This window comes from Chlorocebus sabaeus, chromosome 15 (genome assembly GCF_047675955.1).
Source record: "Chlorocebus sabaeus isolate Y175 chromosome 15, mChlSab1.0.hap1, whole genome shotgun sequence".
NCBI classification, from domain to species: Eukaryota; Metazoa; Chordata; class Mammalia; order Primates; family Cercopithecidae; genus Chlorocebus; species Chlorocebus sabaeus.
The window spans coordinates 22,554,154-22,567,695 of NC_132918.1; the positions used below are offsets into that span (position 1 = coordinate 22,554,154).

At 34.1% G+C, this 13,542-nt stretch overlaps 1 protein-coding gene across 2 annotated transcripts in view; it reads left to right on the forward strand.

Annotated features, from left to right (window-relative positions):
- ZBBX (zinc finger B-box domain containing) overlaps positions 1-13,542 on the forward strand; it is a 130,132-nt gene that overhangs the window by 67,212 nt on the left and 49,378 nt on the right. For both annotated transcript variants that reach the window (XM_007972191.3, XM_007972198.3), the window contains exons 14-15: positions 1,324-1,631; positions 8,789-8,942. In XM_007972191.3, the coding sequence (XP_007970382.3) occupies positions 1,324-1,631; positions 8,789-8,942 (462 nt within the window). The remainder of the gene's footprint in view (positions 1-1,323; positions 1,632-8,788; positions 8,943-13,542) is intronic.

Below are 13,542 nucleotides of genomic sequence, written 5' to 3' on the forward strand. Positions count from 1 at the left end.
GGTCTGGAGCCCAGACCCTGCCTCTGTGGTCAAGTCCTGCCTTTTACTTCAGTTGTAGACATTTTAATATAGGAAATGGCATTTTTTTCTCCCCCTAAATTGGATAATTTCCATTCAGGTTTAAGAGGGAAGAACAACATTATTGTGGGAGTTTTATTGTATTGAATAGATTTTATAAAGGTTTTCTTCTAAAGATGTTTCTCTGAAACAGAGATTATTTTATTTCTCCCAATATATATGCTATCAAAGAGGTAGCAGAAGTTGAAAGAAGTTCAAAATACTATCTGAAATTGTCGAGTTATATAAACATTTGATTGCAACAAGCAAGTCCTTTGTAAAGCTGTAAAACATTTACATCACTGGAGACAGTTTTATTCAAAGTTTCTACTATTTTACATAGTCTACTTATAGAGACATTTGTTTTTGGAACAGAGTAAGGGATAACCAGAAGAAGCTATATTCAATCTGGATAATGGTGTACATTTATTTAAAATGAAAGCAGTGTGGTGTAAACATTCAAAGAATTTTTATTTTTCAGAAAATCTGGATCAGTGTTTCGCTACTGTGCTACACACTGTAATTACCTGGACAACTTAGCAAGGGGAAGTTCAAAAGACCAATGCCTGAGTTCCACTCTCAGGATCTGATTTAATTGGTTTGGGGTCAGGCCCATACACTGACAATTTTAAAGAGTTCCTTCAGATGATTCTTTCTACTGTGCAACCAGGTTAAAAACCAGTGATGTAAACCAAATGATTTATTTAAAGCAGACATAATGAGGTGGATGACTAATACAATCTTGTTCATTTTGTAACTTTCTAGAGGCAGGTGTCCCTGCTACACATTTTCTGGGCCCTCAGCTGCTGCTCTTCTTTCATCTGGCACATTTCCCTGTGCCCTCTCTTTATTGCTAGGCATGCTAGGGAAAAATGGCAAAATGAAAAAAATCTTCCCTCTGTGTTACTTCTCATGAATTATTGTTGTAAAATTTGAGTGAGAGGAGGAGGTGGGAAAGTGAGAATTGAACCACAGGCTGAAATAAAAATTTGCATAAATTTTAAGATTTCATTACAAAATAAAATATTACCTTCTTTTACTAGTCTAGCTCATTGATATTTGGCTGTATAAGGAATTATGATTACCATTTATGAATATAAGCATAGTAAAAGTATTATAACACTAAAACATCAGTAAAGGAATTTGTGAAATAGTGTTTATTGATAAAGTTTTTTTTTTTTTACCACAGAACTTTTGGTTTATTAACAGTTTTATTATTTGTTTAAATTTGTTTATGTACCTTTTGTAACTGTGTGTTTTTAACAGCAGAAACTTCAAACACAGATTTTGACAACATCGTGGATCCTGATGTGTATTCTCCTGACATTGAAAAAATTGGGGAAAGCACCTCCTTTGAAGGAAATTTAAAAGAGAAAAGTATAGGTTTAGAAAGTAATCAAAAGTCTGATGATTCCTGCATATCACTTGAAAGCAAGGATACTTTGCTAAGTATAGATTTAGAAAAACCTCCCATTGAGGAGAAATTATCTCAAGACATCAAAGAATCCTTGGAATTCAGCAATCTGCATAAGATGCCAAGCTTTGAAGATTCAAAAACTACAAAGTCATCACTGGTAAATCTCTATTATGTTTATTATATTAGAATTTTATAAGAAATCTTAAAAGAAAATGTCTTAGTGACACAATACATTCTCAAGTTACTTCCTATTAAAGTTAAAATGTGCTGCCTTACATTATTATGAGATAGTTGAAGAGTGACTCATATGGAAGAGAACATTAATGACTTCTAGGACAAATTCTAATATGAGGAATGCCATTTTAATAAATGGCTTGCTGTGATAAATAATACTTTAAGGCCCACCTTATGCACCATAGTAAGAGCACTGTTACTTTTCCAAATGAAATTCATTATGAATAATACAGTATAATAAATCCTTTCTAGTTTTTTACGATAGTATAGTCAATGGTCAAAGTGAAATAAATGCAGATATCTAGATAGAACCAGTTACTGTGGTTTAATGTAAGTATAAGATGAAGAAGGTAATTATTCCAGGAAGATGGCTAATAAAGAAATGGAGTTGTAGTTTTTGTTTCTTCTCACAGGAAAGGTAAAGGTAAAGTTGCTCATTTTTTCATTGTTACCAAGTTATAAAACTATATTTGAATTTCATTCTATATACTAGAAATCTTTACTAATTGTAAATATTAATAATACATTCTTTGGAAATTTAAGTGAGGCAAACATTTTTAATAACGCTCAAAAGTCATTTAAAATGAATTCCTATGGTTCCTGAACTGAAGAGGGAAGCAAAAAAGCAGAAAGATGAATACTTGAATTGTTTCTACTTCTGCTTGGAGGGTTGGTTTTCTGTGCCCACTTTATTACAGATGTTGTGCCTTTGTGAGATAAGAAATTGAAACTGAGGCCTCTGCAAAAACTTAGACCCCTAAATGTCTGATCAGTCGTGTAAGGAATGCACTAGGAACATGCACATAGGTGCAACAAGATGAAAGGAAACTGATTTCTGCAGGTGATCTTGGCTAGGTCAATAAAACATTTCACCTGGAAAATAGATGTCTTGGGCTTTCATTTAGCATAGATTTGGATATACCTACTCAAATATACATTTGCATATATATTTCTTGTTTGTCAAGCCAAGACATTAACATTATTGTTAATCCATGCCTATTAATACCCTGATGTATCTGACAGAAGTAAATCCTAATACTTTATAAATGGACATCCTTACAACTTATCCCACAATAGATTCCACAAAATAAAGTTCCACTTCAGATGGGCTTATCTTCTCGTTACCCCAGTGAAGAAAACAATTGATCATAGCATGAATTTCAGCAGAGAAAACAAGAACTTCAATTTCCACATTTCCAAAGGGCAACATGAACAGTACCAGGTGACATCTATATATACAGTGAGCTGTGTGATAAGTGAGGAATCCTGACCTTAAGAAACCTGATCTTTTACACTGGGCAGTAAGCCTGCCAGACCTTTGTCCTAGAGGAAGACTATCTTTATTACACTAGACAGTAAACAAACCTGCTCTTTGCTCTAGAGAGAGACTCAATCTCTATCCTCTGAGATTATATTTAAAATGTTTAAAAATAGGAAGAAATAAAAAGAACTTAAGAATAAGATAGTATGAACTGCTCCATTTATGAAGGCTAATAAAAAGTTCTAACATTCAAAATATATTTATTCAAATTATAATTAAATGGATACTAAACAGCATATTAAATACAAATAAAGAGAGAAATATTACCCTGGAAGGTAAGTTTTAAAAATTGCTTGTATTGCAGCAAAGACATGTGAAGAGTTAGTAATATGACAGATTGTAAAATAACCAAGTACAATTCCAGAACATTATAAATAAAAACAAATCCACATTATGACTTTTATTTGAGATACCTCATAGACAATCTTAAAAGCAATAAAAGACAATAGAAAATTATCTCCAAAAGCAATTACTAGATTGACAGTAAAATTCTCATGCACAGCAACAGGGAGCCTCAACAGTGTAACACAGTGGAACATTATCTTTAAACTTCTAATAGAACTTACTAACAATCTAGAATCCCAAGGCTTGCAAAACTGTCATTCAAGACCAAGAATAAAATAATGGCAAGTTTAAACAAAAGTTCAGGTAATTTAGTTATTTCCCCTCTTGAATGAACATCTGAATGATATACTTCAAAAAAGAAATTAAACCCAGAAGGAAGAAGTAGGATGCAAGAAATAATGGTGTGAGGGAAAAATGAAAAATATATTAGATGTATTACAAAATAATTATTATAATGCCCAATTTGAGAATTATAAAAGAAGAAATTTGAATGAGAATAATGTGTGCCATAACTTGTAAGACTGTTAGATATGTATGATTACAGTTAAAAGTACTAAGATTCTGTATTATAAAGAAGGTAGAGACCATTGTAGGAATTGTTGTTGACTTAGTGTTTTAGTTATACATGTGAAATACTTTGAGTAACAATTAAAATGTTACAGACACAATGTATATCATCCAAAACACTAAAGGAAAAGGGGAATATAGAAAACTCAATTAACTAAAAGAGTCAGGAAATAAATGCATCAAAGGAAAAATAGTATGGTTAAGTATTGGGTATATAATTCCTCTTGGGTCGCTCATGTTTTTTTGCACATCTTTTGAGCAAAACCACTATTTGTTCCAAAGTATATTTTCAAGAATGCTTGTATAGATAACAGCTTTGAACGATAGAGATTATGTCCCTCTTCAGAGCAAAGACTAGGTTCGTTTATTGTCTGGTATAATATAAATAATGTTTTCCTCTGGCAAAGGTCAGGCAGGGTTACTGCCCAGTATAAAATGGATTTCCTAAGGTCAGGATTTCTCTCCTGTAACACAGCTCAGGGTATGTGCAGATGTCACGTGGCTCTCTTCATGATGTCCTGTGAAAATTGGGTTCTGGGAATTGGTGCAAATGATGATACTCTGGCAACTGCTTTTCTTGTGAGTGAGAAAATCCTTTGTCTCTGACCAAGGAAACTTGTATCTTCTTCCAGCATACATGAAACTGTAACAGGTTTGCAAGTAGGGTAAAATCTCAGACCCTTCACAGTTCTTGACAGCAAGTAGAAAGACTAAAGCAAGCTGACAGGAATAAATTCAATCATATAAGTAATTAGAATAAATGTGGACAGTGTGTGTGTATGTGTAGAGTTATTTTACCAGACACCTGCTTAAAACATGGGGTGGCAGGGAGGAATTTCAGAGTAAAGGTAAGCACTAATTAAAAAAAATAAAAATTTAAGGTAATAAAACATTATCGGGGTAAAGGGGACCATTGTGTAGATGTTAAAATCAACTATTTAATAGGAAGATTAAAGAAAATCTGAATTTGTGTGTACCTATCAATATAGCCTCAGATATATTGTAGCAAAAATGGACAAAATCACATGGTATTATTGACAGATCCATCAATCTAATATGATTTTCTATTAATAAAGATAGAGAAGATTTGATCAATACAAATAAGCTTAAAGAACATATTTAGAACCACATGCTCAATAATTAGAGAATGTGTATTCTTTGCAAGAACACATGGAACATTTGCAAAATACATGTTACAACATATTACAAAAATAAATCCACAAAGGAAGTTTCAACAAATGCTAAAGAAATCATATTACACACTGTGTTTTCCAATCATAATACAATAAATTATAAATTGATAGCAAAATGCTAACAAAATTAATACAATTCAAATATGTCTAGGCTTTTATTTACTTATTTTAATTTTATTTATTTATTTTTTTGAGACAGAGTGTCGCTCTGTGACCCAGGCTGGAGTGCAGTGGCGCGATCTCGGCTCACTGCAAGCTCCGCCTGCCGGGTTCGCTCCATTCTCCTGCCTCAGCCTCCTGAGTAGCTGGGACTACAGGCGCCCGCCACTACTTCCGGCTAATTTTTTGTATTTTTAGTAGAGACGGGGTTTCACTGTGTTAGCCAGGGTGGTCTCCATCTCCTGACCTCGTGATGCGCCCGCATCGGCCTCCCAAAGTGCTGGGATCATAGGCGTGAGCCACTGGGCCGGGCCAAATATGTCTAGGTTAATGAAAAAAAATTAAAATAGAAGGTAGAAATATTTAGAACTGAATGTAAGCAAAAAATCACAGATAAATAATGTATAGGATGAAACTCAAATACTACTTACTGAGAAATTTATAATCCCAAATGCAAGAAAAAAGTAAAAATTAATGAACTATGAATCTGACTCAAGCAATCATAAACTCAAAGGAATTCACTGGAAAAACTCTTTCTTGTCTCTTCAATTCAGCAGGAGAGGATAAGGAAATATGTATTGCCCTCAGGCCCTGCCTATTTATCCAATCCAGGGAAACTTTCATTTAGTTAGACAGTCTGATGATTTGCATCCCATCGACTTTCTGGTCTACTCTCAACTGATCAGAGTCTGTCAGGATAGCTGTGACCTACATAACACCAATAATTTACAGAAGGGTTCCTTCTTTTATGTGTTAATACATGCTACCCTATTCAATTAATGTAACAGGTGTGTCATTAGGTTTAGCTGTTTCTTAAAAGGAAGGTATGTGACATGAACATACAGAGGGGAGCAGCATACACTGGGGCTTATCAGAGGGTGATGAGTGGGAGGAGAGAATTAGAAAAAATAACGAGTGGGTACTAGGCTTAATGCCTGGGTGATGAAATAATCTGTATAACAAATCTCCATGACACAATTTACCTATGTAACAGACCTGCACAAGTACCCCTGAACTTAGAAGTTGTTGGTTTTTTTTTTTTGTTTTTTGTTTTTTGTTTTTAAAAAAAGGCTGGGCGCAGTGGCTCACCCCTGTAATCCCAGCACTTTGGGAGGCCGAGGTGGGTGGATCACAAGGTCAGGAGTTTGAGACCAGCCTGGCCAACATGATAAAATCCCGTCTCTATTAAAAATACAAAAATTAGCTGGGCGTGGTGGCAGGCACCTGTAATCCCAACTACTCAGGAGGCTGAGGCAGGAGAATCGTTTGAACCTGGGAGGTGGATGTTGTAGTGAGCTGAGATTGTGCCATTGCACTCCAGCCTGGGTGACAGGGTGAGACTCCATCAGAAAAAAAAAGAGAATGTGTGTGTGGCTGGGATACGTTCTTGTTTTATTCAATTTAAGACTATCCATTGCTCAGTATAAAATATTGCTCAGTATAAAATATGTTCTGACAGAGCTAGTTCAGGAAACAATCTGAATGAGTATTTAAGTGCATAGGATCCATAAAGTTCTCAGCAGCTCAAACCTGCTGACATAATCAAAAGCCAGTGACTGTTGTAAAATGGCTTACATGGTTATTGTTTTTTTCAATTAGGTGAGACTAAATGTAGTCCTGGACAGTAATAAAATAGTGTTATGTAAAGATTACCTTTTCCTCATGGGGGATATTGGATTGAGAGATTTGAAGTTTTTTCAGGAATAATCTGTCGTAGGATTTTAGAAGTATTCTCAACAAACTAATGGGTTTCTAACTCCAGGATTGCCTCTTATATAAATAAAATAAAGAATGTTTTAATCCATTCCTAGGTAATTATATCTGATGAATAAAAGAGTGTAAATAGTTTCACAGACATTGTCCACCACTGGTAAGACAGGACTTAAGCTGAGCGCCAAAGGTTCTCCTGAGCATCTTATTACGGGAGATGGCCAATCTCTGTAAAGAATTAAGTTGTTGGATCACAAGAGAATTTGAAGAGTTGCAAAACAAAAGGTGAAAAGCAGATGGAAGGGAGCTGTAAAATAGGGCTTTCTGAAGTGGCCATCAGAATTGGTGCTTCAAAGTTTGCAGACTGAGTTCCTGCTTCTGAATAAAGTGGTTGAATCTACTCTCTTTTCATTCCTAAGAACTAAACCTGAACCTATTTTACTCTTTTTCTGTCCTAGTAGAAGTCATTCCATCAGAAGAAACTACTTATAAATCTATTGTGCTCCATCCAAATTGAGTATAAAATTGTTTCTTTTGTACTTCAGTTTTTAGAAAATGATTTCTGTGTAAGGTGGAACTTCCTACAGAATTAAGTACTAATTTGTAGGGCAGTAGCTAGGAAAACAATGGACTAGTCAGGGGTCCTTTGTTCTGGCTCTAAAACTATCGATAGTTAACTTTGTAAGTTTGTGCTAAAAGTAATAAAACATAACTATTTTAGGATTTTTATCTGTAAACCAAGACATTCAAAACTCTTCCAGATTTGCCATTGCATAATTCAAATACAAGCTTCACTAGAGTGAAAAGAATTCTTTAATTGTTTATCAGTGTCTGGGAGGGCCAGGGAATATGTGCTGAGAATTTTGGATTTGGATTTGTCTTTGAATGACATGCTTTATTGGTCACTAGCTTTGTTCTTTAATATTATCTCATTTATATAATTAATAAATGTATATTAAATTAAAGTAATTTGGTTTACATTGATGTATGGCAACAGACTATATTTGGGCATTATTTAGATTAGATTCATTAGGGAATTGTTAAAAACTGATAGCTACTCTGATTATACTATAACCTCATCTAGAGCTATTACTAATGAATTCCTAATCTGTTTCTACTGGATTCACATTTTTTAAAATCCCAGTTATATTCAATTCTAGAATAAGAACGTATAAAAATGACTTAATAGGGTGGCAGGATAAGTCTACGTTTCAAATCAGTCAGACCTATATTCAAAGCCTAGGTCTGCTAGTTTCTAGCTATATAAACTTCATAAATTACTTATCTTCCTCTTGCCTCAGTTTCCTACTTGTATATTTGCTTCATGATGGGTGTTTTGTTAACTTACATTTTTTTCCATGACCATTGTCAGGTCAGATATTTCCCCTTGGTATTTTAACTTCAATTTTGAAATTATTTTATATATAGACAAAGACACTAGTTCACAGCCACTGCATGTGGAAGTAACTCTGAATTCCAGGATAATTTATGTGCAAGGACACTGAGGGATGAAAATAAAGGAAGAAAGAGAAAAAAAATATTTTATTTCATGAATTTCTGTCCTTTTTGGATTAATATCAACTTTCAGAGAATCACTATAACGGTAGTTAGAACTTACTATATACAAAAATGTTGTGTTACTATTCGTCTCCACTGTTAGAAACTAAACTTGATGAGGGAAGAATTTGTGCCAAGTATATAGTAGGTATCTAATAAATGAATATGCTTGTTTGTGTTAATGAGTTAGAAAATAAACTTTATAATGTTGAATATTTTGTTTCTTAGTTGTTACAAGAAATAGCCTGCAGAAAGAAGCCTATAACAAAACAATATCAAGGACTTGAGAGATTCTTTATTTTTGATGCAAATGAAAGACTCAACTTACTTCCTTCTCATCGTTTAGAATGCAACAGTTCCAGTACTAGGATTACACTTGCAGGTAAAGTTCTAGCTCATTTTTCTAAAACAGTCTGTTCTCATCTTAGGAAACACTGGGCAGTTCTGTTCGATGGATAAAATAATTTTCTTCTTGCCTAAAATTATTGACCTTGTATTAGTTGCTATATATTTACATTTAAGGTTACTATCAGAATGTGAGAAACTATGACTTATAATGAAACTAGGAAAGATTATTTTTAGCATTTAGAAGTGTGGTTATTTTAGACCTTTTAGTGTTGCTATAAAGGAATAACCAAGGCTAGATAATTTATAAATAAAAGAAGTTTATTTGGCTCAGAGTTCTGCAAGGCGTGTAAGTAGTATGTGCCACCTTCTGGTTGGTGTTTTACATTACTGCCAATAGTGCACAAAAGTTCCGATTGTTACACATTCTTGACAATACTTGTTCTTTTCTTTTTTTGGCAGGGGCGGGGGAGAGTAGTTATCCTCATGGGTCTGAGGTGGTATAATATTGTAGCTTAGATTTGCATTTTCCTCATGATTAGTAGTGTTGAGTATCTTTTCATGTGCTTATTAAGTCATTTGTATATACTCTTTGGAGAAATGTCTATTCAGTTACTTAGCTCATATTTTAATTGGGTTATTTGTTTTTTCAATGTTGAGTTATAGGAGTTCCTTATTATATTCTGGATACTACTTCTTCATAAGATATATTATTCGTAACTATTTCCTCCCATTCTGTGGATTGCCTTTTCACTCTGTTGATAGTGTCTTTTGATGTAATTTTTTCCAATTTTTATAAAGTCCAATTTGTCTATTTTTTTGGTTGCTCTTGCCTGTTCCTTCAATGTCATATTGAATAGTTCATTTCCAAAGCCAATGTCATGGGTCTATACTTCTAAGGTATTTGTAGTTTCAGGTTTTATATTTAGGTCTTTGATCGATTTGAGTTTATTTTTGTACATGATATTAAAAGTCCAGATTCAGTATTTTGCATATGGATATCAAGTTTTCCAGCACAATTTGTTGAAAAGACCTTTCTTTCCCCCATTGAATGGTCTCGGCACCCTTGTCAAAAATTATTTGGCTAAGAGAGTAGATTTTAAGTTTTCTGACACACAAAAAAATTATTGGTGAGTTGAGATATATGTTAACTAACTTGATTTAGCAATTCCACAATATGTACATATTTCGAAATATGTTTTATACCATAAGTATAACTTTTTTCAAATAATTGTAATTTGATCATATGTGTGAGGATATATTTCTGGGTTGTTTACCGCATTTCATTGGTCTATATGTCTGTCTTTGTACCAGTATCACACTGTTTTGATTACAGTATCTTTGTAATAAGTTTTGAAATCAGCAAGTGTGAGTCTTCCAGCTTTGCTCTTGTTTTTAATATTGTTTTGGCTATTCAGGGTCCCTGTTGATTGCATGTGAATTTTATGATTTTTTAAATTTTAATTTCTATGAAAAACGTCATTGAGTTTTTGATAGGGATTATATTGAATATGTAGATCACTTTGGGTAACATTGGCACCTTAGCACTATTGACTCCTCCAGTTCATGAACATAAGATATGTTTCCCTTTATGTGTGTCTTCTTTAGTTTCTTTCGACAATGTGTTATAGTTTTCATTGCATAAGTCTTTCACCTCCTTGGTTATGTTGATTTCTAAGTTTGTTTCTTTTTGATGCTATTGTGAATGGAATTGTTCCTTTATTTTCCTTTTCAGATTGTTCATTGTTAGCATATAGAAATACAATTGGTATTTGCCTATTGACTTTGTATCTACTACTTTGCCGATTTCGTTTATTTTAACATACTTTTGTGTAATCTTTAGTGTCTTCTACATATAAGATCACATCATCTATGAACAAAGATAACTTTACTTCCTCCTTTCTAATTCAAATGTATTTTGTTTCTTTTTCTTGTCTGTTCTGGCTACTTATATTGAATAGAAGTAGCAAAAGCAATCACCCTTGCCTTGCTCTAGATCTTAGGAATTGTTCTTTTTTTTCATCATTGAGTTTCATGTTTGCTGTGGTTTATTAACATATCACTTTCATTATGTAGAGGTATTTCCGTGTTATTCCTAGTTTGTTAGGTGTTCTTATCATAAAAGTGTGTTGGATTTTGTCAAATGCTTTTTCTGCATAAATTGGGATGATTATGTGGGTTTTTTTTTCTTTCACTCTATAAATGTGGTATATTACATTGATGGATTTTCATATGCTGAACCATCCTTACATTTCAGAAATAAATGTTATTTGATCATGATGTATAACTGTTTTTAATATGCTGCTGAATTTGGTTTGTTAGTACTTTGAAGATTTTTACATCACTAATTATAAATGATATTGTTCTGTTTTTTTTACTTGTAGTGTCTTTGTTTGGCATTAGTATCAGTGTAGGTGTAGACTCGCAGTTTGAGTTGGTGTCCCTCCTCTTCAATCTTTTGGAAAAGTTTGAGGACTGGCGTTATTTCTTCAAATGTGTGATAGAACTCACCAGTGATGCAATTAGGTCCAGGACTTTTCTTTATTGGCAAATTTTTTCTTACAGATTTAATCTCCTTACTAGTTATATATATTCTAATTTTTTGTTTCTTCATGTTTTTTATTAAATTTTACTTTAAGTTCTGGGGTACATGTGCAGAACATGCAGGTTTGTTACATAGGTATACACGTGCCATGGTGGTTTGCTGCACCCATCAACCCATCACTATATTAGGTATTTCTCCTAATGCTATCCCTCCCTTATCCCACCACGCCCTGACAGGCCCCAGTGTGATGTGTCCATTTGTTCTCACTGTTCATTCCCACTTATGAGTGAGAACATGTGGTGTTTGGTTTTCTGTTCTTGTGATATTTGCTGAGAATGATGGTTTCCAGTGTCATCCACGTCCCTGCAAAGGACATGAACTCATCCTTTTTTATGGCTGCATAGTATTACATGGTGTATATGTACCACATTTTCTTTATCCAGTCTATCATTGATGGGCATTTGGGTTGGTTCCAAGTCTGCTATTGTGAACAGTGCTGCAACAAACATATGTATGTATGTGTCTTTATAATAGAATGATTTATAATCCTTTGGGTATATACCCAGTAATGGAATTGCTGAGTCAAATGGTATTTCTAGTTCTAGATCCTTGAGGAATTACCACACTGTTTTCCACAATGGTTGAACTAATTTACACTCCCACCAACAGTGTAAAAGAACTCCTATTTCTCCACATCCTCTCCAACATCTGTTGTTTCCTGAATTTTTAATGATCACCATTCTAACTGGCATAAGATGGTATCTCACTGTGGTTTTGATTGGTATTTCTCTAATGACTGGTGATGATAAACTTTTTGTTTGTTTGTTTGTTTGTTGGCTGCATAAATGTCTTCTTTTGAGAAATGTCTGTTCATATCCTTTGCCCACTTTTTGATGGGGTTGTTTGTTTTTTTCTTGTAAATTTGTTTAAGTTCCTTTTAGATTCTGAATATTAGCCATTTGTCCAACGGATGGATGGCAAAAATTTTCTTCCATTCTGTAGGTTGCTTGTTCACTCTGATGATAGCTTCTTTGCTGTGCAGAAGCTCTTTAGCTTAATTAGATCCCATTTGTCTATTTTGGCTTTTGTTGTCATTGGTTTTGGTGTTTTAGTCATGAAGCCTTTGCCCATGCCTATGTCCTGAATGGTATTGCCAGGTTTTCTTCTAGGGTTTTTATGGCTTTTGCTCTTACATTTAAGTCTTTAATCCATCTTGAGTTAATTTTTGTATAAGGTGTAAGGAAGGAATCCAGTTTCAATTTTATGCTTATTGCTAGCCAGTTTTCCCAACACCATTTGTTAAATAGGGAATCCTTTTCTTTTACTTGTTTTTGCCAGGTTTGTCAAAAATCAGATGGTTGTAGATGTATGGTATAATTTCTGAGGCCTCTGTTCTATTCCTTTGGTCTATGTATCTGTTTTGGTACCAGTACAATGCTGTTTTGGGTTACTGTGGCCTTGTATTATAGTTTGAAGTGAGGTAGTGTGATGCCTCCAGCTTTGTTCTTTTTGCTTAGGATTGTCTTGGCCATGTGGGCTCTTTTTTGGTTCCATATGATATTTAAAGTAGTTTTTTTCCAATTCTGTGAAGAACTCAATGGTAGCTTGATGGGGACAGGATTGAAAATAAAAATTACTTTCAGCAGTATGGCCATTTTCATGATATTGATTCTTCCTATCCATGAGCATGATGTTTTTCCATTTGTTTGTGTCCTCTCTTGTTTCCTTGAGCAGTGGTTTGTAGTTCTCCTTGAAGAGGTTCTTCACATCCCTTGTAAGTTGTATTCCTAGGTATTTTATTCTCTTTGTAGTAATTGTGAATGAGAGTTCACTCATTATTTGGCTCTCTGTTTGTCTGTTAGGGGTGTATAGGAAAGCTTGTGATTTTTGCACAATGACTTTGTATCGTGAGACTTTGCTGAAGTTGCTCATCAGCTTAAGGAGGTTTGGGCTGAGACAATGGGGTTTTCAAAATATATAATCACGTCACCTGCAAACAGAGACAATTTGACTTCCTCTTTTCCTAACTGAATACTCTTTATTTCTTTCTCTTGCCTGATCGCCCTGGCCAGAACTTCCAATACTGTGTTGA